This window comes from Epinephelus moara, chromosome 11 (assembly GCF_006386435.1).
Source record: "Epinephelus moara isolate mb chromosome 11, YSFRI_EMoa_1.0, whole genome shotgun sequence".
Classification (NCBI taxonomy): Eukaryota; Metazoa; Chordata; class Actinopteri; order Perciformes; family Serranidae; genus Epinephelus; species Epinephelus moara.
In genome coordinates, this window is record NC_065516.1 from 11,259,657 (window position 1) to 11,285,239 (window position 25,583).

The 25,583-nt window shown below is 41.2% G+C and overlaps 1 protein-coding gene across 1 annotated transcript in view; it reads right to left on the minus strand.

Moving 5' to 3' along the window:
• The window catches only part of LOC126397482 (dipeptidyl aminopeptidase-like protein 6), a 158,902-nt gene that overhangs the window by 78,719 nt on the left and 54,600 nt on the right, over positions 1-25,583 (minus strand). Inside the window, exon 2 of the mRNA XM_050056320.1 lies at positions 20,405-20,519. Coding sequence (XP_049912277.1) covers positions 20,405-20,519 — 115 coding nt within the window. The remainder of the gene's footprint in view (positions 1-20,404; positions 20,520-25,583) is intronic.

The window sequence follows — 25,583 nt, forward strand, 5'->3', positions numbered from 1 at the left end:
CCCAAGACCGCAGGAGCACCCAGACCCCACGCCCAGGGAGCCGCAGAGGCCGCAGGACACCACGCAGGCCCAAGGACCCGAGGTGGCAATGGCCAGCACCCCCAGGGAGCCAGAGACACACCCCAGACGGGAGGGGCAGGAGAGCCCGCCCACCCACCGCCCGACGCGGGCTCCCTGGCTCCAACCCTCAGCCCAGGAGGGCCGGGCCCCACGAGCCATGCCATGCGTATCTACAGTGTGTCTAAACCCACCACCCCCCCTCTTACTATGATTCTCCGATTCCTGACAGAGAAACATTAACCCTACACCGTGAGTGTGAATGTGAGTGCCCATAAATGTGATGTGTTGCATTAAAAATTGAGGGACATAGGAGACAGGTGGGGGCAAGGCTGATGGCTACAGCAAGGCAAGTGTACAATTGAAAGTGTTTGCATTAAAAGGATGATGTTTGGCAACCGAATGTAAACTCTCTGACATTGAAGCTTCTCACAAGCCCATATATTTTCATTACTGAAGAAGTATCAAAGTGACTTGTGCTTACAGTGTCACTTCTCATGTAGTCATAGCAACAGTTTTATAAATAGATGAAAACCTTCAGTTTGACGGATCACCTACAGTATCTTAATACACCTAATTTGAATACTGTACTGACATCAGGCACAAGGGATGAAGGCTTTGAAAACAGGTTGAAAAGATGTTTTAATCAACCTGCAAAGCTGTGATTCGACAAGAGTAAAAATCCCATTAGTTTTGTAGGTATTTGGTTATAAAAGAAAGCCAGTTGTGGACTGACTGACTGACATTACCGTCCCTAAAGCCATGCTGCTAGTGTGGCTAAAAATACACTGGTAGTGATGTAAAGTAGATGTGATTCAGACAGCTTTGCAGACTGATTTATGTAGAGGTGTAAAGGAAGAACCACTATCCAACATTTCATATCTGTAGAAATATATAGATAGATAATTCTGTGGTCTTATCATACTTACATTTGTTAACCACAATAGCCTGAGACTGATGAAACTGGGGCTCAGTATAAATAATGCATGTCAGTAATGGATACACTCAGGGCCGGACTGGCCATCTAGCAGACTGGACACTTCCCCAGTGGGCCGACATGCCTTTTGGGAAGACACACTGTCTTTTTTTTCAGCCTGCCAAAGTAAATGCAGGTCTGTGTGTGTGTGTTTGTGTGTGTGTGAGCGATGCTGAGTGACACAAGTTACAGCAGGGTGAGGAGAGGAGAAATAGCAGAGCGTACGTATGATATGATATGATATGATAGGCGTAGAATCTGGGGGAACACAAGGGACACGTATCCCTAGATATTTAAAACAAATGCATTTGTTCCCCCTGATGAAAACATGAAAATAGCAGAGGACTTTTATTTCAACAAACTGCTAGACAGCAACTCATAGATGCAACAATGCGTCTGGTAATTCAGTAAATTAGGTGGTGGAAGTATGCAATTTCAAGAGCAGTGGTTGCAATCTGCCATAAAATGAAAAGAAGCAGCAGCAATTATGCACAGTTAAAGCAGGGAGTACTGTGACATTGTTGCCATAAATTGATGCAGAAAAGACACAAATTGGTGCACAAAGATTCACCAGAATGCAGGTAATGAAGTATTTCACGCTCAAAATTTCTTGGGGAAGGAGCCCCAGACCCTCCACTGTACCCTCGCCATGCTGCTGGCAATCCCAGCTGTCATCCCTGTCTTTAAGAGGCTGTAGCAGGTTAAGTTTTAAAGCTAGAGTGAAGACACTGGTGTCAGATGGAACTAGAAGACCTAGGGAATCCAGTGATACCATGACCGGGGGCTAAACAAAGCTCCAAAGTTGGGCTAAATTTTGACAAGGAAAACAGGCTCCTTGACGTCTCACCTCAATATATCTGAATGAAAATGGGTTCTATGGGTATCCATGAGTCTCCACCTTACAGACATCCATACTTTACGTTAATAACATGCAATTTAGGGCAAAAACCATACCTTTTTTTGCATGCGGTGTAAATGTGTTATTCTTGCATATTGTATTTGAATATTTCTGCATACTGGGGTCCCTAAACAGTGTTGGAATTGCATAAATTGGGTCTGATCGGAAAGCTGAGACTTGTGGATTCAATGAGCCCAACTGTATTTATGTGTGATGTGTGTTTTGTGTCACCATAGTTGCCATTTCATTGTAGTGGGACATCCCTGTATATATAAAATGACCTATTGTGACATCTAGGACAATCACAGCCTCATGAAACTTAAAAACCACAAACTAGAGACCTCGACAACCAGAGGATGGATGGCTTTCATAGATATATTGACAATAGTTGGATTGTTCAAGAACATAAGTGCTCACCAAACATTGCAATTCTTACAGAAATCTCCAGATGTCAAAAGCTTCTGATACCAAATCACAGCATGGATTTTTCTATATTTTTCCTCAAGGTCTCAGTGTCTTAATTTGGTATTTTAGTGGGATTATTGACCATTTTTATCAATACCTGAGTTGTAAAAAATGCTTTAATTTAGCACCAAATTTGTGTAACAAAGGCATCAACCCAAAAGTTGCTGCAACATAGAAAGACACATACATGAGCATGGGAATGTTCATCATATACTTCCACTGTAATGTTCTAAGCCCTTACACACTCTAAACTTCATTACTTTTAATAGGTGCCTTACCAAAACTCAGTGTTCATTACAGATTTATGACTAGAAACTCTTGAGACACAGTATTGAGCAAATTAATTTTCAGCTTCCCAGCTTTCAGATGATGTATACCCACCACCAAATGCTGAAAAAACCCTATGCTCTTGTGTAATATAGTGGTGGATCAGTCTGGGCCAAAATGCCAAGGCCGATTTTTTGTCCCAGTCCAGCCCTGCATAAACTGGACAAACCTAAATCATTAAAGGACCTCCAACTGCCACAGCACCACTGAACAAGTGAGAAGAGTTTTAAATGCTTCTGCGGCAAAGCCTAACTGTGACCACGTCCTCTAATTTTAATCTGACACGCGCTTTGATCCGCCCGTCGCAGCTGTCGCAGAAATCATCTTTAAAGAGCAGACGGATGGAAGGAGGGGAGGTTCAGACAGAGTCTGGCGACATTAAATGACACTAAACATCTTCCTCTTGTCATGTAAACACCATCACATTACACAGTGTTGGAAAAAAGGGCAAGTTTAATGTCAGCCATCGGATCAATGTGAGATCTCAACAACTAGATGAGTGTGAGATCTGACATCAGAAAAGTAGCACCAAAGAGCAACATTCACACTTCACTGACAGCCAAATGTCTCAGGAGGAGCTCAAATATCAATAAGAGATCATAACACCTCGTAAACTTGAGACATTTAACTGTGTGTGATTAATTCATTTATTATCAGCAAAAAAGAGAGCAAACAGATAGTTGTTGAACTTTGTTTTCATGAATTGACTTTCCAAAGGTTTCAACCATCTACACTGATAGACAGTAACTCAGTACATTTACTCAAATACTGTACTTTAGTACAACTTTTATGTATTTTACTTCAGTATTACCTTTTTATACAACTTTATACTTCTACTCCACTCAGTGCCATGCACTGACATTTTATTTTTAATTAATTTATCTATTTCCACACACAAGTGCTGGAGCTTCTGCTTTACCAGCACCAAAGGGTTTCTTGAGCTTGAGGCCTAAGTACATACAGTAACTTTGTGCACAGTAATGAGCAGGGAAATGTCTGTCTAGCTTATATATGATGTCTCTCAAGATCTTACTATACACCCCTAGCAGCTGCAACACACACACATTCACTTTCTACACGTATCATTTATTTATAACAGGCAACATCAAAGAACACAATGCCATACTGTGCAGGCTTTAGTGGTCCATATAATAACCAGTCACAATCAACAAATCTTTACACCACATTAAAAACCGCTGTTCATAATTAATTAATAAATGTAATAGTAAAAGTAATAAACCAACCAATCTACCCTCCAAACCACAAGGTAGGCCTGTGTTCAGCTACAACAATCAGGCTAGGTGTGTTCTCCTCTCCTCTCCTCTCCTCTCCTCTCCTCTCCTCTCCTCATTCTCCAATTCTTTCCTTTGCCCTCCTCCTCTCAATTTGTTCTTCTCCTCTCCTCTGTCTCTTTTCCTCCTTTTCTTAAATAGTCACGTTTGTTCCTAAAATTATCTTCTAAATAAACTTTAAATATTCTTGAAGATGTGTACAGCTCCTCCTCTGCGCTCTTTACGCACTGCAGCCCCAAACTGCATGTCATTTTAGTTTAAATTAATTATCAGAAATGCAACATGGGAGACATAAAACTACATTTCAAACTGAGTTTTAGTTTAAAAAGACATGTGGAAGTGGGAATGCAATTCAGCATCTGTCTGTGCTCACACCGGGCCGTTGGTGAACCTGAATCTGGCAGAGAGTTGATGGGAGACTTTGTAATTTTACGCCAGACTAGCTTACTTGTTGTTAATGGTGGGTTATTGCCTAAATTAGTCTGGCTATATTGAGATGTTTTAATTGTAGTTTCCTCAAGACAGTTTGTCTGTGAAGGTGAGTAGCTACCCAGGACCTGCACACCAACATCAGAGGCCGGGCAGCTGGGTGCAGCAAGAGATTGGAGGCTCCTCGCTGACCTTGAGCAGAGACACTGCTTCCCAATGGAAATTGCCACGACCAACCTCAGACCTGACCTTGTGCTCTGGTCCCCTTCAATACGAAGCGTGTACATCATTGAGCTCACAGTGCTCTGGGAGGATGCTGTGGGCGAGGCCTATGAGCGCAAGAGGCTTAAGTACACTGAGCTGGCAGCTGATGCAGAACAATGGGGTTGGAAAGCCACAGTTCTCCCAGTTGAAGTTGGTTTCAGAGGTTTTGTCGGCCAGTCAACAAAATGGCTCCTCAAGGACGTGGGAATCCGAGGCCAGGCACAATGTCAAGCCATCAAAGCCCTGTCCGGAGCTGCTGAAAGGGCCAGTCAGTGGCTCTGGATCAGGAGGAGAGACAACACTTGGGCTCCGAAATAACAACATGCTGTCATTGGGGGAATGAGAGGTGGAAGGGGCTAAAGTGGAGGGGGGCACACCTGGGATGCCAGATGATGCTGTTGGGCCCTCTGGAGGTGTCGTGGGCCTCATCAACGAAAGAACCAAAGAAGGAGGGTGCCCACCTGATGACCCCGGTGAAATCGTTAGCTCCTTCAACCATGTCACCATCTGTCTCACAACAGTGTCTCAAGGTATATGCAAAGATTGTAACACCTAGTCCTGAACTTGGTATGTGGTCAGGCGCAAGCTCGGCTCAGGGAGAAGGACGCCCCTGCCATGCAGAGTCCCCAGCACTCTGGATCTTAACATCACATCCTGTGTATTTAAGACTAATTTCACAATAGTGACAAACAAAGCTGAGGCTTAGGGCAAACAGTATCGTTACCTGGCTGTCCATGAATGCATGAAAGCAGGTCAGGGAGATGTGATGCTGCTCCGCAGGGCACTTGATTTGCATGCAGCTGCCACAAGGGAAGTTGAAGAGGGAGGGACAGGGACTCTACTCAAATGCAGATGTCGGGTATAAAACAGACTTTTAAGAGAGAATTGATGCCATGGGCCAGATTTTAAAACTAAAAAATGAAATCATTAAAATAATTTTTAAAAACTGCCTGAAAAAAGGGCACTTATCGAGTTGGGACAGGAGGATGTTTACCTCTGTGTTACATCACCTTTTCTTTTTAAAACACTCACTATGCCTTAGGGAACTGAGGACACTAATTATTGAAGTTTTGAAAGTGAAATTTCCTCAAGAGTGGAAGAATGAGCCAAAACCTCAACAGAATACCATCAGAGATTCTTTATCCAGGAAGCGTCTTGAGGCTGGCGTTGTAAACAAAGGCTTCTATAAGTATTAAATAAAATTCAGTCAGTGTGTTCAGTACTTCTTTCTTGTGTCATTCTACTTTATTGCACATAATTTTTATTGATCAATTTCTTCAACAGTGTAGTTTTACTGAGTTAATACCAACATCTGGGGTCCGTTTCACAAAGCAGGTTTAGTGAAAACTCATAGTCTGTTAACCCTGAAATGAGGGAAACTCTGAGTTTTCCGTTTCAAAAAGGGAGGTAACTCAAACCAGAGAAAGAGGGGTAACTCTAGCCTGTTTCAGAGGGAGAGGTAACTTAAGTTCTCGGTCAGTTACCGTAGTAACAGACTCTATGAACCTAACCTGGTCGGGACCAGGTTTTTCTCAATGAACCTCGAGTTTCTCTCTGTCTCCGCCCTCTTTCAGAGCCACACACTCCATTTGATTTCCTCATTCATTCTGTCAGCAGGCGAGTTTTGGCGTAGCCTAGTTCTGCCGTCTGTCATTTTACAAAAATCATTAAAAAAATCGGAGTCAGTAGATTTAGAAGTCCATTAGGCACAGTAGGTGCCGACTTTTTTCACTAACATGGCAAGTCCTTTTGATAACGATCCCGTGGATGAAGGTGCAGCATGACTGCGCAGAGAATTAAATATTCGTCAGGAGATGGTTATCAGACAGCACATAGATGTTTAAGCATTTCCACACAATTATCTTTTTGAGCTGTACCGTTTCACGTCACAGTCCATCATCTACATACACAACCTAATCCGTCCTTACATTTGCAACATTACCAATCGTAGTCATGCTCTCACATCCCAGCAGATATTGTGTGTTGCGCTGCGTTTCTTTGCAAATGGAAGTTTTTTGTACAATGTCGGAGATGCTGAGCACTTGAGTAAGGCAACTTTATCCGGGGCGGTCAGAAAAGTGTGCTCGTTTTACGGGCTTCTGCCTTCTTTCTGTTGGCTGAGTAGAAGTCTGTGTTAGTTTAAATAGGCTTAATTATTTAACAGAACATGATATAGATGAGAAGACATTTATGTGTGTGAAAACAGCATTATGTTGGGGATAAAACAACTGCACAGTCAAACAGCCACTTAATATTTACTTTACAATGTAAAACATGATCAAAATGAGGTACCCCCATGAGATTATGCCGAGGTCTTACCTGTTTGAACAATGTTTTTATATTTCATCCTAAACTGCTGCCAAGTGCGCTTCTCCCCCGCGGGATTGCACCTAAATGAAATAAATTAATAGGCTACCATTCAAGCAGTTTTCCCCTGTAATATTATTGTGATTGCAAAGGACTACATTTAAACTTACGCATTGACCCGAGCAGCAATGTTCTCCCACGCCGTCTCCCTCTCTTTTGCAGCTGCAGCGGTGTTGCACTTCTTTTTGAAAACGTGTGCAAACTCGCCGTATGAGCGCATTAAGATTTCTAATTCTAGTGGGGTGAAAAACGCAGCCCTCCTCTTCCCCGTTGCCATGGTGACTCGTCGAATCGGGGCTCCATTGATGCTGGCTTTTTATAGTTGTGGTGCACGCGCTTAACTCCAGGTGAAACTACTCCGAGTTGATTAAACTGATTCAAATCAGCTGTTCTGGAACCGGAAACTCAGAGTTTCCTATCTCAGAGTAGATCAACTCAGAGTTCAGGATTAGACTCAGAGTTTGTTGAACCTGCTTTGTGAAACGGACCCCTGGTCTAATTTCATGTAAATAACTGCATTGGAAAGTTTGTGATGAAAAACATTATGACACGCTGAATTAACATTTGCCCCACTGAACGTCAAAAAGAATTTGCAAATCACTGCATCTGTTTAGCTATGGTGGCACGGTGATGCAGTGGTTAGCACTGTCGCTTCACAGGAACCCTGAGATGGGGGAGCCCTCCTGTACGGAGCTTGCATACTCTCCCTGTGTCACGAGGGTTTTCTCCTGGTACTCCAATTTCCTCCCACAGTCCAAAGACATGCAGGTTAATTGGTGACTCTAAATGGTTGTCTGTCTCTATTTGTCAGCCCTGCGATAGTCTGGCATAGACTCATCTGACCGAACCTGACTCGAGATCGAGACAGTTATAACCATGTCCGAACCTGACCCAGGCCCGACGCAGTTTGTTACCTGACATAGTTATTGTCATCATGGTTACAGCTCGTCTGTTTACTGTGGTCACACATGGACAGTGTGTAAATGACCATCAAAAGGCTATTGTTGCGCACAGTCAAACACGCCACACGCACAGCGTGGAGCGGAGCCTGTGTTGCGTTCAGGCGTTGTCACGTAAATAACAAATTCCAGCACTTGAATAGGCCATAGCACAACACAGCAGCATGTCAAGTAGGCCGAAGCTGAACCGAACCAGAGCAAAATTTCTGATTTGTTATCCGAACCTGGCCCGACCCATCGGGTTCGGCAGGTCCCATCGGGTCCCATCGAGTTGCATCGGGTCCCATCAGGCTCAGGTCGGGTATCAACACTCTGGTCTGGCGACCTGTCCAGGGGGGTGTAACCCACCTCTTGCCCAGTGTGGTTATGGAAAATGAATGAATGCATCTGTTTTTTTTGTAGGTTTCAAACAGCATCCCAACTTTTTGGGAATTGGAGTTGTCTCACACTGACGGGCCATTCTGCTGCCTATTGAGTACTTTCACTTTTAATACACTTTGTTGCTAACACTTTTGCACCTTTACTTGAATTAAGTTTTGAATGCATGACTTTTACTTGTCAGAGTATTTCTACAGCGTGTTACTGCTCAATAAAAGATCTGAATAATTCCTCCTCCAATGAATGTTACTGACGCCTTAACAATTAGTAAGGTGCCCTTTTATCCCTCATCACAGGGTGCACATCTATGAGTTGTGAGCTGTTTATTCAAGAGTGATTTTCAGCTTTTCAGACAGTTTCTTTTCATTAGCTGAACAAACAAAGCAAGTTTGCACAGAACCTTCGACAGTAATTCAAAGTGTTTTACACAAGACATAAAACGGCATTATGACAAGATATAAAAACAACACGAGGCAATATAAAAAGTCTCATAAACATAAACATAAACTGGAGCTAAAATGGAATAAATAAGAGTAAAAGACAGAAATAAAAGCACAAGAGAAAAACTATTTAGTATTTTTCAAACTTTTTTCCAATTTAGCTTGTCCTTATTCATTTCAGTGCACTGCCTATTATCTTGATAGTTAACTATTTATCATGACCTCTTAGATTCATCTCGCAGCTTCTTGTCGGTGTCCTGATGCCAAGGACAATACTGGACTAATTAATTAATCCACTATATGTACAGCAGTTTGCTGTCTTAGTTTGGCTCAATCAGAACACACTGGCTGATGTTAAGATTAAAAATGGAAGTTTTTTTAAAACCATATGCTCTGGCTGTCATCATTTCAATACATCTTTTTCCCTTCTAAAACAAGGAAGCTGTAAGTATACAGATTTCTATGAGTGATGGTGATGATATGTCATAAATCCAGTCCCCCCCCATCCAGCAGTGCAAGTATGACATCAGTGACTGAAAAAATATCGTTGATAAATGAAAACTTTTTAGACAAAATTCAGAAAGCAAACAAAATGCGAGTTCCCTTTCTTTTACCAATCAAAGTGGTTTTAAATTGCAAGAGCAAAACAATGGCTTGCATCATTCTCGGAACGTGTGCGTTAGCTTTGTGTGAACAGCGCGCATGGCATATTGTGCCTAACAGATGGACAGGCACCGACTGATCCTCAGTTCCTCCCCGATTTCATCATGAGGGACAAAAACACCTTTGAAGGCATCTGCTCGGTGCATCACTTGAGTTTCGAGTGTGATTATCAGAGTCACCAGACTGTGTTTAGACTGCAGGGAGATGTAATAGTGCACATAAGTTGCAGCCTCCCATCAGATGGCGAGGCTTAAAGGGGATAAATAGTGATTTTATGATCAGTTATGGCAGCCAGATTTATGGATTGAACACAGAGGCAGTCTCGGGAAAAAATTAAGTTATATATGTGAGAGTTTAAAATGACATTTTATATAAAGCACAATCTCTTAAAGTCAAATCCATTTTCTGTAGTCAAGTATGTCTTTATCTCACCCTGGCACGAGTACTGTGATCATAGGCAGGAACTTTGAATTAGTCTGACAAAAGCCTACAGTCAGGCCCAGCAGGGTCAGCTCACATGAGCAGTTTATATGCTAATGTGACACGGCCTCCTCTCTATACAATAGAGTTTTGATCAAACACTGAACCTGACAATTCGAAAGATAATTCTCCATGTCTCCATCTGACTCACTCAAATAAAGCAAGTCTGCTGTGTTGACTACAAAATAATGGGTAATGCTATCTAATCGTATTGAGGTTTTGCAAGGGTGTCATTCTTAAATTAGAAATTCACCACCTGAACAAGTTACCTTTGAAATACAGGTCAATACACAGCTAAAAGGAGAGTTAAATGGTGGGCAACGTCCATTCCGACATCCCACCACTCCGACATGGGCCTCTAATTGTCTAAATGGCAACACTTAATTTTCCATCAAATGTCCCATCATTCCGACAATTTCTTTCTCCTATGGTCGGAATGACGGAATTTCTTTTTTTTTTTTTAAACATCCTGCCTTTCCGACAATTCCTTTAATGGCCTATTTTTTTACCCAAAAGATTTTTGCACTAATGATATGCCGGCGCAAATACGCCCCTAACTCCACAACCTCGCAAACCAACTTTAATAATCTATTATCAAAGTCCACTTCAGCACTGAGCTGAGGACAGCGACACAAGGGAGCCACACCGGTGCACCGGCGTCGCTGTCCTCAATGCCGCAGAAAAGCGCTGAAACGGAGATAAAGGGGAACCCGTTTTTTGCTTATTTTAACTGGCCCATCCAGTTTTCTGGAGGCCCACCCACAATCAAAATCCTGGCGCCGCTACTGCCGTGGATGTTTATACATTTGGAAATCTGCGTGGATAGTGGCGGTGTGAAAGATCCATGCGTAATGATTGCGAGCATGGACAACAGACGTCTTGTCTGTGGATTTCGCCGACCAAAATGTCATGTAGAGATTTTTTTTACATGTAAGGGGAGCTGAACATACAGCTTTCATCCACAAACCAACGTGGGAGAGCCCCAAGACGCGTGTGCCAGACGCACAGAGGCATGCGTAAAACACCAATTTTGACCACTTATGCTGTTTAGTTGCTTTTTTAGTTAACTTTCGTTTCTTTTGGATTTTTGTGCGTATTATAGAGCCGTTTTGGTCCATGTTTGTAAGCCTTTTTTTCCTGGATAAAATTTTCTAAAGTTGCAACAAGCGGCGTCGGAGTGTGTGATTGAAAACCACCACGTCCTGCTTCCCGTTCAAGGCATCTCCTCCTTCGGATGCCGAGACTTTGTGTTTATTAATTAAGGTTTCACTGACTGTATCACATCTGTACACATGTCTTAAAACATGAAAAATGCATGAACAGAAAGAAGGGAGTCACCTGTTGAGTAACGCATATTTCCTTATATGGAAAGCCTTGTCGGAATGGTGGGACGTTCACATGTCGGAATAGGGGTATGTCGGAATGGCATTATGTCGGAACAGTGTTATGTAGGAATGGTGGGATGTCGGAATGGTGGGATGTCGGAATGACAGCATGTAACCGAGTAAATATTGGATGGAAAACAGCTCCAAATGAATGCTAATGTTGCTTAGTGTCTGCTAGAGGCAACTGCCTGCTAACAGGTTCGCCACATCAAAGTTATGAGTTCATAATATTTCAGAAATGTCTTCACAACTTGCTTCCCTGCCCTATTGCGGGGGAAAAAATCCGTGATTGCAAGTTTAACCCAGTGCAAGCTTAACCCTAGAAACACGGATATGCTAGCTTGACAGAAACTGGGAGTCTATGGCATGTTAAAGGGTAAGAGCTTGAGTATTTGTCACATGGACCCTATTTTCCCATGTTATTGTTTCTAAGTGACTTATAGTTGTTGAAATTGGTCCAGTGTTAACCAACAGGGCTGCAGCCCGCAGCAGCGAAATATGCTGCAATGTAACCACTCCGGGCACGTTTGCATCGCCATTGTGCGTCCACTAAAAGTGTTTGTTTTTGCCACTGACAGGCTCAGATTATTAGTACAACTTGTGCAAAGGATCCCCACAGAAGAAGATCCTGTTGTTAAAGAGGAGGATCCTTTTTCTTTAACAAGAAGCAGCCCCGGAATCGCCACCATCAAACCCACCAGACTCCATTTAAATAAACAGTCATTTTACTTTGTATAGAGCCAGCATATTTGCACATCTAACTGGGTGAATTAAGAATTTATTTCAGCCAAACCAGAGTTGTGCTGTCTCTCAAATCGCGTACTTCTGTACTTACACTTACTATTTGGAGTGCATAAGTGCGTTCACACTGAGAAGTATAGAAAAATGCAGTGCAATATGAGTACCTGGATGGTGCACTCAAAACGGTCAAAAAGTTGAGTGTGGAACTATGGACACTTCTCCCCCTCAATGGTCGCCATCTTGGCTACGTAGCGGAAGGGGAGGGACCACTTTTCAAACTGGAAATGGCGGCCGAGGACTGTGTGACCACGAACGTTGCTGCATTGTACAAATACATGTGTTTTTCACACTAAGCAGCACTATACTGTTGTCGGGTATAAGCCAGCAGTATGTTTATTGGGTTAATTTAGCAGTCTGTAATGATTTGTACCGCGAACGATAACGCAAATGCTAATGCTAGTTTGCTAACTAGCTAATTTGCTGTCGTCATTTCCGGTAAGTGCACAACGGCCATGTTTGGTTTGAGACAACACTACCCTGTCGAAATTCGCGCACTACGCCAATAAGTACATAGTGCACATAGAATACTACATAGAAGTGTACTAATGGAAGTATGTGATTTGAGACACACCATTGGAGATTGTTGCAACAGTGGAAAGAAGAACCAAGACAGCACCTGTGAGTTTTATTTTGTTTCCAATGCCATTGACTGCAGTGTGTTTTACGATGATAAAATTGTTGTTTATTTAAATGGAGTCTGGAGAGCGGGGCAATTTCTAGGCTGTTTCTAGTTAAACAAAAAGGTCAACTTCTGTGGGGATAACAATCTGAGCTTGTCAGTGGCAAAAACAAGCATTTTTCTCTCATGGTTGTAAATTGACGCCGTGAACATGATGTGAGTGTTTACATTGAAGCCTGTTTCAGCCCTGCTGGCTGCAGCCCTCTCGCTCGATACAGGACCAATTTCAAAAATTGTTGTTCCCATTAGTCACTTAGACACAAAAACATGGGAAAATAGGGTCCAGTTTGGAAAATACCAAAGTTACCCTTAACCACTTTCTTATTCAATTTTCGGATCACTCTCTGGCGAGTAAAATGTTTCAGTTGGTCAGTTAAAGAAAATATAACATCTTACAACATGAAATAAAGCTCTCCATGCTAAAATGAAAGTGAGAGTTGAACACTGGCAAAAAAATGAGGATACATCTTCTGTTAGTTGTAGTGATATGGGAAAAGATGCCAAATCTAGCAGAAAAGTAATGCAGTAGTGTACCGGAAATGAAAAAGACAAAGTGAGGCCATCCTCCAACTATTTTTATTTGATTCCAGCATTTTAAGACTCCATATGTTTGAATTCTACCACATAAAAGGTCAGTTAAATAATAATCATAACTTTTCCCCCAGAATCTTCCTCCTGGCAGTGTGGAGAAGACTTTGAAACAGCATTTAGACGTCTGTGTTGGGAAATGCAATTCCCAGAAAGCTAAATTGAACAGTTAACTCTCTGAATAAAACACAAAAAATACAAATAATTGAAACAAATACATCTTTTTTTTCTGAGGCTGGTGAATGTTCATTGGAGATTTTTTTTTTTAATTCTCACATCCTCTCCACGGCTCTGTAAGTTGGTACAAAAATAATGCGATGCCACAGAGTCAGAGACACAGCTGCATGCAGATGATCAGAAACCTGTTTTATGTTAAAATCCATAAACATGCATACAGGAGTATGAATAACACATTGCTGGATGGCAGTGGGAGAATGACCTAACTTAGCGTCGGCTTCATGCAACGATCTCTGTGACTGCTTACATTCGGCTGCACCAGATCAATGCAACATGCAATCCCCCCACAGTTTCAGCTAACTGTCACTCTGTCAGTCAGCCTGACATCCCTCAGTCTGAAGAATACCCAGATGCCAATTGTGAACATCTGACCGAGTTGTATTGATGTAGAGAACAGAGCAACCTCTTAGCAATATGGAGCTATCAGTTACAGCAGACACAGGTTGTCAGAGAAGGAAAAGGAGAGCGAAACTCTATGTGGGTGTGAGTGTGTGTGTAATTGTGTGCATGTGTGTGAGAACAAAGTGGTTGTCAGGAGCAGTTAGAAACTGGCTGGCCTGTCTGGCAGGGGAACATCCATCAACGCACCCTCCTAACTGAGTGGAAACAACATGCTATCTCCTAACTCCCCACATGAGCCGCACTGCAGTTTGAGGTGCCCTTGTTCCCAAATGTTTCTCCTTGATGTGTAATTACAGCAAAATACGTTGTTCTGAATGGCTGCTAGATTTAGCATTTTAATAAGAAAATTCCCCCCAAAGCACTTAAACAGTGTTAGAAAACCCTTTAGTGATGTACCTTACACTCCTGGGCTCATTGGTGCTGCAAAAAATGCCCATTTTCCCCAAGAAACGTCTGTAATTAAGCCCTTTATGTCTTATTTTCTTAAAAGCAGTGAAGAGAATCTGCTTGCTCTAAAGATGGCTCAAAATCAACCTTAATTATTTTTAACTGTAGTGCAATTACCTGTATTTACTCTTTGTTTCAAGATCTAAATATCATAAAACTTCAATTAACAACCCAATCACCACAATAAATGCTGGCATTGTGCGCGCAAATAGGTTACATTTCTATGTTATTATGTAGCAGATACTTTGAAACTTTACTTACTTTGTGTTTCAACAACACTGTGGTTAATGTGTGGTCAGATTCAGGAATCAAAAAAACTTTTTTATGGTTAGGAAAAGATCATGTTTTAGCTTGAAATATCCAGCTTTGGCCAGAAAATCCCCGCTGGAAGCGCAGCAATGCCTCTGTGGAAAAACAACTGCTTTTGGCAGCACAATCCCGGCAGGAGATGCAGCAATGTCTCAGTAAACTAGAATTACCTCCCCGTGGTTGTATGCCTCCGCACACCAGTAAAGTTGCACTTACAGTTCACATCCATGTCTGTGAAAACATTACACACATCCTCCCCCAGCAGCACAGAAGACCTATACAATCAGCACAGGTTCAAGATAGGCACCCAAGAAAAGTGTCATCAATGCAGTGTCTGACCAAATGTCTCCCCTTCTGTTCCTGAGATATGATGTTGAGTAATGGCCAGAAAATTGTTTTATGCAGAACATTATGATGTCACAGTGAAGTTGACCTTTGACCTTTTGGATGTAAAATGTCACAACTTAATCATTATATCCTATTTGACATTTGTGTCAAGTTTTGTCATAGGTAGTGTTAGAACTCTTGAGTTTTGTCCAAAAACATGTTTTGTGAGGTCACATTGCATTTGATCTTTGACACTCGACCACCAAATTCTATTTGAAGAAATTCCCATAAGGTGTTTGAGACAGAAGCAAGGTCAAATTGACCTCGACCTTTGACAGGCAAAATCCAATCAGTTCATAGATGAGTCTGAGGGAATGTTTGTGCCAAATTTGAAGCAATTCCCTCAAGGTGTGCTTGAGATAATACGTTCACAAAAATGACACAGACAAAGTCACAGTAATCTTGACCTTTAACTAAAGACCACTAAAATCTAATCAGTCCATTGTTGAGTCCAAGGGGATGTTTGTGCCAAATTTGAAGAAATTCCCTCGATGCGTTCTTGAGATAGTGCCTTCATGAGAATGGGATGGATGGCCAGATGGACAACCTGAGAACATAATGCCTCCGGCACAGAGGCAAAAAAACAACCACTTTATGTGGCACTATCCTGACAGGAAACACAGCAGTCTCTTAGTTTAACACAACAGCTTTTCATGGCACTATCCCAGGTGGAAAAACAGCAACAGGTCGTTAAAAAACACCCATGGCTAAAAAGTTGTACACATGTACACATCTATGACTTGCAAGAAAACAACTGGTTTTGTTGTATGTTGGTGTGGAACAGTGGCTTGCAGCTTGGTCGTCACCTCACCTCAGTGTCACCCCATGCAAAAAATTCATTTCACACAAATCTTTTGCTCAGAAAAGATGGGAAATGCCATTAGATTTTCATTTAAACCAGTAGGAATACTGCTATCAGGCTATCAAATAACATATCAATTACAAATCATTAATTCAATCCAGACCTCATGCACAGAGATGGACAGAAGTTTTAATATTTATATTAGTATAGGTGATTGATCTAAGCAGCTTAGAAGTAGCTCAAGCAGGTGGCTGATGACTAGTGGGCTTTAAGAGGTTTTATACATCCACAGATCTTCTGCTTCACAGCGTCAATGGCAACCAGGCCCGGCGTCTAACTGAGACCTTGGATTATTTGTCAGAACTTGTTGCCCCACCTGGCTGGTAGAGAGGACTCAGCATTTGATTGAAGCTCAACAAGTTAATTCTCTTTTAAAACATGATGGCGGATTTTATTTTACTTAAAAATTAGTCTTTAGGGCTGAATCATAGACACAACTGTGTACTTTCTTTCTTTCTTGTCTTTGACTGATGTACATCGGCTACATTTACAAAGAAAATCAGCGGTGCACATACAGCTGTGATATCAGTACCCTAAAATCAAGGCGTTCTTCCCACGCTTACTATTTTGTTCACAATCATACAGGAAGGAATTCATTTTAAGAGGCAGAGATAGCAATTTCTGCACAGACAGGGGCCTGAATAGACTGCATTGCCACACAGAATAGAATGCAATACAGCCGCAGCCTGCATCTTTGGAGATCATCATCAGTAGTCTGTGAAATACAATACCCCTCTCAGTGTTTCTTTCCTAATTTGAATACACAGTTTAGGCAAACCACATCATTGTTGTTTCTCCACACACACTTTTTCTTGACAGGAGAAAACAAGTTTAATGATGCTCCCTCCGTGTACGTGTATACAATGTACAAAAACTAGAGCTACTCTGTTTTTAAGAACACTACATAAAATTCAATATCTATTATCAACTCAATTATTAAATCTGCACCATTCACCACTGAGATGTGGGTGCTGCAGCTAAGAAAGGAAAGATGTCTTAAATGCTCCTCATGGCTGCCCAAAAATCACACTCATATATGGTTTTTGATTAACTAATTCAAAAACCATGGGCATCAATATGCTGCTGTAACAGCCTCCACTCCCCTTCGATGGTTTCACACAAGATTGTGTAACATAGCTGCAAGGATTTTCAGGCAAAAGAGCATTAGCGAGTCCACTGATGTTGGGCGATAAGACCTGGCTCGCAGTCAGTGTTCCAGTTCATCCCAAAGGTGTTGGATGGGGTTGAGGTCAGGGCTCTGTGTTCTTTGTGGACCTGATTTTGTGCACAGGGCCATAATCATGTCGAGACAGAAAGGAACCTTCCTAAAACTTTGCCACAAAGTTGGGAGCATGCCAAAGCACCAAAGACCAAACCCGGAAACCAGCCCCAGACTGACAGTACACAAAAGTATACGGACAGGGGTGTCCAGGTTGAGATAAATCATAGATATCAAATGGTAAATTCTGACAGTTCGCAAACTTCAAGTCTTTTAAGTGTCTTGCAAAAAGAGTAATAATCACTCAAAACTCAAGGTCTGTGATGTTTTGAGTAGGAATTTGATGTGTTTGTGCTGAAAATACCAGATTAAAGATGCCTAACAACACATTTAAAGGGACAGTTCAAACTCCCACCCTATATATATGTATATATATATATATATATATATATATATATATATATATATATGTAATCCATCTGGATTGTTTTGGTGTGAGTTGCTGAGTGTTGGAGATATCAACCATTGTTAAGTCTGCCTTATCTTTAATACAATGGATACGGGCAGGACATGGACAAATATTTAAGAATTATGTTCGGGTATGGTTCAGGGTTGTCATAAAAAAGACAGATCTACTGTCTGTGTTGGGCAATTTATTGTTCAGTGCTGGGATTTGTTATTTATGAATTGAATGAATGTATTCATGTAAGTTTATATTAGCTAGCTAACTATGGAGGACATCAAACCTGAAGCTTGGTGTAATTCTCTCAGGGCATTCTGGCCAATGCAGCAGCAGTAAGCAGAACTCTGGCACTGCTGCAAGAACCATAGAGCTGCAACAATCCATGGTGGATGCTATCCCCTTCTTCCATGAAAACTAACAAATAAACCATGATGGTTGGATTATATAAACAATTCAGTTGAGAGCAGTTCAAGAGGAGTCCATAGAGATGAAGACTTGACTTACACTATTCGTAAGACTGTATTGTATTATGTATTGTTTACAGCTCCTGATGACATTGTAGTGTGTGGGATGTGTGTGTTAAAACAATCTACATAACACAATGCCTTCTGACAGTCATTAACAAGGTGCCACATGTGTAATCACAGTTTACATGCAAGCTGTGACCATCAGGCTGAGAATCATCAGAAGAACCACAGTACAGTATTATAACAATACTTCAGTCACAATACAATGTTATTGGGTTTTTAAACATTTTGCAGTATACTGAATATTGTGATAACTTATTAACTTATTAATCAATACTTGGTGTCCGTGTATTGATAGAATATTTACACACATTTTTTTATCAAATTATTTTGATACTATGCTGTATCAATCCCCCACTCAAGGTAACCATAATAGCGTGACAGGAACAAACTTAGGGTTTCACTACATTAACTGTGTCAGGTTTGAGTCAAGCTAGGTTACGACACATTGGCCTGGGACCGTGTTCGGACAGAAATATGTGGCCCAAGCTGCACTCTAATCTGCAGAATCGTTGTCGGTAGTTTCGCGTTGCAACTACTTTCTTTCCAAAATTTCGAACTACACTGAGCAACTGTACCATCTCGCAGAAGGAACTCGGCAACTCACACCAAAAACAATCTAGATTCATAAATGACACTACCGCTAAGAGAAAAATATGTACTTTTGATTTAAGGGTAAACTGTCCCTTTAAGGTTAACCTTTTCCTTTAACTTGATAAGTACCAAAAGAAAAAATCTTCCACTCTGTAGAATCCAGGGATTCAATTAACAGTTCCATCCCAAATATGATAACTCCAAGACGGAGAAAAATAAACTGTCTTTGCTCAAAGAAGCCACTGTCCTTGAGGGATGATTTATGGAGCTGTTTTATCCTGAAGCTGGTCAGGATACTCAATTAATCCACACCAACTTTCAAAACTACATCTGATGAGGCCAGAACATATTCTAATATCCCTAAAGCCTCTAAAATACCACATATCATCTGCAAACAGCCTCTTTAATGGGCAATCTACTGGAGGCCCCACATTGGCCGCAGGAACCCAGCTTGTGTCGAGACTTGGAGCGGAACAGTGGTTCTGCTCGAGCACACAGATTCAACGTGGGGGGGAGGGACGGATTAGGTCGAAGTACAAGCTGGAGACACCACCTGCCCTGGCCTCCACTTTCTGCCTGACTCCCGCTGGCCCGCCATGTTTGGAAGTGGCACATTTAACAGCTCTGGTTCATCCGAGTCCGTAACACACACCCCGGGACAGGAACAGGTCACAGCCAGGAGGTGACAAGGCGTTTTAGGCCTCGCTGCTTTGGCACCTGCCGCTCTACACCGGCGATATTTTTGCTCTGACACCTGCCTAGATCTCTAAAGATTATGCAGAAAGACACAGCATTGAATTTATTTTACATTAGCAGACCCTGCATTTCCACCACGCCCCCGACATCCTCTGAAACATTAACTGCAATTGTCTGCGACAGAAAATCATAAACAAGGGCACAGTGATTACTGTCTTTGTAACTGAATTATAGTGCATACACATTGGCAGTTGTATTGACTGATTTGGCTCTGGCAGCGCATAAAACCATATCAAGGAGCTTTATGAGCCTGAATTTCAACAGATGGCCTATTGATTAAACTTTCATGTAAATTTGCAAACAGAACACCTGAAGGTCACTCTGATATGAAACTTAAAATAACTAAGGGAATTGTAGAAGTCCAAAATGTGTGTGTGCAGGGGGAAGACAGGCTAAGTGAAGGAGGCATATGGAGACTGCATTTATGAAGAAAGCAATGTTGCGCAAGCTGACTTCAATGAGGTTTACTGACCTTCACTAAATGACTCCGTTACAGCAAGAAAGAGCGCCCATGTGGAAGATAACTGTGACATTACTGTGGGTGACACAGCAAATATTGAGAGCGTGGACCACACACAAGGACAGAGATACTGACATACGCACGTTATTGTTTGCATTGTTCGTGGTGGGATTGATTGTGAAACCTAATGGGCATGTCTGTGCATAATAATAGCTGTGTAAACAGAGCGATGTGCGGTGTATGGTGTCGTGACCTCCCCCCACCCCCACTCCCCCTCGTTCTGCGCTGTGTACCTGGTGTCAACAGGATGACGGAGGTGACGATCAGCGAGCAGATGACCAGAATGACAAGAAGGGCGATCGCTATTCCCTTCCAGTTCCTCTGCGGAGGGTTACTGCCCACCAGCTCCTGCAGGGAGAGACAGAGAGAAGGAGAAAAACATGGTCAGAAACTGTAAAAAGAATACTGTGGGAGCAAATCGGCGTACGACTTACAAAGCAAGGATGTGGACAAAAAGAAAGAAAAAGAACAATACGCGAGATGTGAGAAAGAAGCAAAAGAGAAAAACATCTGAAGAGACTGAAGAAAAGAAAAATAATCAGAGGTAGTATTAATGGGAAACTCATGAAAAGGAGCGATGGGGGTGTCAGTCAAGGACGAACATGAGTCAGTCGCAGCATCTCGGTTCTCAAGGAGACATGCCAGCAGCAGCAGCAGCAGCAGCAGCGGGAGGAGGAGGAGGGGGGAGAATTCTTAATGAGCCGAGCATCAGCGGCCATCACCCCCAAACGAATGTGACAGATAAAAATGGAGCCCTCGACACGTTGGTGAATTGCATGCTTGACAAAAGCTCGGCAACAGCAGAGAGAGAAGCTTTGGGGTTGAGAAAATGAGCCTGAGTTATGAGCAACCTTGAGGGGAATTTTTTTTTCTTTTTTGTCTGACCGACAAATGCAGAAATGAACTCATTGCCGTTTAATATTGTTATAAGTGAAAACAGAATTTTGAGGAATGAATATGGCATGAGGCAAAGTATCACTGCAGGGTATGAAATAAAAACAATAGGGGCGAAGCAGCTATAGGCTTCATGTTCCTGTCCAAATCAAATAATGTGCGGGGGAAATGCATTTGACACACGCTGATGTGCAGCAGGTGGCTAGGTTCAGCGAAAAATTAAATGAGCACAAAGTTTTCACAGTACATTACTGTAACAATTCACGACAGTCCAGTCAGCAACTCAGCCTTTCCTTATTTTACAGCTTTACTGCTAAAATTCTGGATCTCTCTTCATCTTAAGTTAAATCATAGAGTGCCCCAGGGATGAGGCCTAAAACCTGGAAATGAGTTAGCATTTTTTACCACTCACAGTTCCTTCGCCTCAAAGTCAATGGGTTTTTTGAATGGGTTTTTAGTTAGATACCTGAAATAAGGTCTGTGGTTAACACAAGCTGAAGGGACTTTCTTGTTTTGTTCTCCAACGTAAAATACATCAGTAAATACCCCACTCCTGAACTTTGAAGCTTCTATGTGTCTTAAAAAAGGTAGTTGCTAACAAGTGACTAAATAAGACTACAGAATGTCACCACTCTGAGCTGCGCCGAACACAGCTTTGCAGTGGTGACGTTCGGATATGCGATCATAGTGTAGTTAATTTATAGCCAAACGTCAGCTTTTTACTTCTGGCGATTGTAATTAGGCAGTCATTATGAAAATGGCGTTTGTCTGTGAAGATGAAGTATCATAAATGTTTGTTTGCCACAGAGCTTATTTTCAGCAATAATCCAAAATCCATTTTAAAAATCCCACAGGCTTTTTGACGACAGAATCAGTGCCATGCTAACTTCCACATCAGCCTACAGATAAACGTCCTCCCTGGAGCACTCTATTGTAGCCTGTTTTATTGTCATACCAATTACAAAAATGTAGGAAGAGTTTTACAAAAAAAACTGAGATTAGATCTAAATAAATTACCAAGTATCAGTCAAATAATTTAAAAGTAAGAATGCAAGAAAAGCTCAGAAAGACCATCAGAGAAGAGGCTAATCTAGCTAGTTTACATGTGCTACTGAGGTGTTAGCAAACAATTGTTAGCAAACAACTGCCTATTCATGCGTCCTATTGACATGTATTAGCATTCATGAGTTGTGTTCCTGGTATAATCTGACGAATAAATGTCAAGTGTGAGCAAAGTGAGGAAAACATATGGGTCTTTAGCTGCTAGATTAGCTTCTTCACTTGCTATTTGCAAATTTTAGATTGTTTGCTGTTAAGATTTAGGCAGTTAGCCTATAGTTGGTAAATTAAAGCAGTTACCAACCAATATTTAAAACATCACCTTTATTCGCTAACATAAATGCATTTGGTTCATTGTAAATATAAAGAACAAATTATTTCTGTACATTTAAAAGTGATCATTAAAATCTACTCCACTGGTAAAAACTCTGGTGAACAAAGAATCCAAAAAACTAAGTCATAGGGGTCAGTGCGTTTACACCAGCAAAAGGATATCAACACATTCACTGACTCATATATCCAGGCGTATGCTCACTTGCGAAACGGACAGCCCTTTCCAACAGAGAATGTAAGAGAAAGTGAAACTTATCTAGACTAAACTCTCTTCAAAGCCAGACTCCATTGACAAAAACAGTCATTTTACCTCACTGAACCCAGGAGCTGCTGGTCTGCTGCTGCCTCCTATCAGTTAGTTTGTTTGCATTATTGTGTGACTTTGGTGTTTTAAAGGGTTAGTTCAAATTTATCAAAGTCACACAATAACACAACAAACTAAAAGGTCGAGGCAGCGGCAGACCAGCAGCTCTCATGTTTGATGAGGTAAAATGACTGTTTTTGTCAGTGGAGTCTGGCTTTAAAGACAACATAGATAAGTTTCACTCTCTGTTCAGTTCCCCAACAAAAAAGGCTGTTTGTACTGAGCATACAACTGGATAAATGAGACTTTGATTATACTACACAAGTTGCTGAAGAGTTTGTAAACAGATGTCTTTATATAGTTTTGCTGTTGTTAAATGCAGTCCTCTATGACTTCAGTTCAGTAATTGATATACTAAATGTCATTTGGGGGTGAAGTATTCCTTTAACATAAAAAAGCTATTTATTACTGTAGATTTAAAAGTAATCATTAAAATTTAAAATCCACTCTGCTGGCAGAAACTGAGGAGATGCTTTAATTGGGGTTATATGAAGTACACCTCTGTTAGATCATGTTACATCTCCAAGTTTTAAATTCAGTTTCGGCTGAAGCATGATGATGACATTATTAAGCACCCAGAGAAAAAATGGCTCAGTGTGTGATTTTTAAGACTAAGCAACCCTGAAAGTTTTCCATCTCAGCCCTGCTTGGTCTGGCTCACACACAGAAACACCAACGTCAAAACTACAACCAAGGGGACTCTGCAAAAGAGTCCAGAGCCCAAACTATTAGTGGAGGATTAATAAGTTCTTAATTAGTTTATAGAGGATAAAAAGAATGAAGCAGAGCATGTGCTTCGGGGACCTGTGGCTAGAGCCTTAATGAATACACGCAAAGCCTTTAATGAAGCTGAATGGCTGAGCTATGAAGCAAACCTTTTAGTGACCTCGTTCCCACCTTAATTGAAAGGAGCCCAAGACATCATTAGCCCGCAGATAAGAGCAATCGAGGCTATTTACCAGACTGCCCATTACACACATTCATTACAACAGTTACTTTGCTGTATATTGTAGAGCAGTGACAGCCACAAGGCACGGCACGAGAACAAGAACAAGTTTAACATGTTGCTGTATTTATGTTTTTTTTTTAGTTTGTGAGCTAAGAAGTGCAGAAAATGAATGATTTGCTCTCAGTTGGAGGGATTCAATAAGACACGAATTGGTGAGCAATCATCAATCATCATCATCATCAATCATGAATTGTTCCAGCAGTTATTTTACTGCTGCAAGTTCCCATCTGAAAGATTTTTTCAACTATATCTTCAATATATATTTTTTTCTTTTTAAGAAAAACAGCAGTTTCTGTGACCATTTCTCTGAAACAGTTTAGTGTGGTGAATGACTAAATATATTAGGATATCATGAGCCACCCAAAATCGCTGCAAAACATCAATGATTCAGGCATAAAAAGCCAATGGAAAAACACAGACAGGTTGCTACAAAACACATATGATTCGAGCCTAAAAAGCCAATGGAATAACACAGACAGGTTGCTACAAAACACATATAATTTGTGCCTAAAAGCCAATGGATAAACACAGACAGGTTGCTACAAAACACATATGATTCAGTCCTAAAAAGCCAATGGAATAACATAGACAGGTTGCTACAAAACACATATGATTCGAGCCTAAAAAGCCAATGGAATAACACAGACAGGTTGCTACAAAACACCTATAATTTGAGCCAAAAAAGCCAATGTAATAACACAGACAGGTTGCTACAAAACACATATGATTCAAGCCTAAAAAGCCAATGGAATAACACAGACAGGTTGCTACAAAACACATATGATTCAAGCCTAAAAAGCGAATGGAATAACACAGACAGGTTGCTACAAAAGACATATAATTTGAGCCTAAAAAGCCAATGGATAAACACAGACATTTTGCTACAAAACACCTATAATTTGAGCCTAAAAAGCGAATGGAAAAACATAGACGGGTTGCTACAAAACACCTATGATCCAAGCCTAAAAAGCGAATGGAAAAACACAGACAGGCTGCTACAAAACACCCATGATTCAATCCTACAAAGCCAATGGAAAAACACAGACGAGTTGCTACAAAACACCCATGATTCGAATCTAAAAGCCAATGAAAACACTTCCAAAAACAACTGAGAGTAGGATATATTACAGAATTTTTGGCTCAGTGACAGTATGTTTCTTCATAAAAAAAAAAGAAAAAAGACTTCTTGGGCATCAACTTCTATCCTTTTGTTTTATGTACATAGACTTTTGTCTTTAACTTTTAAACGATGTAACTTTTGAACAATAAAGAAGATTTTGATATCACAGTTTCTTTTTGTACTCAAGATTCAACAAGAATTTCATAACCATTCAAGAGAACTGTCAACTGTTGTAAAAAAATGACAAAAGGCCAAAGCTGAGTGACCACAAAAGATGCTTTAAGCTCTAACTAATTAAAACTAAACAATAAATCAACTTTGTCATGGGCCCAAATTCAAAAGAAAGCAGAGCCAACGATTCGCGAATGATTGCAAAATGAATAGATCTATAAACATAAATAATAAACATGCCCACTCATGAGTTCAGTCGGTTCTTCTTGAGTGCGGATCATTTTAGCTGATAAAACACAATGTTGTGGGTGATGAGCTGACAGTCTACAATGTGATTTATTTTCTATAATTCTGTGCTGAGCCATCTCTCTGGAACAATCTTTATGTTTTTCTGCAGGACAGAAAATCCTGCTGGAGATTTTATGAGAGTGGCATGGAGCCCGCTGCTGATTGTTGTGGTTG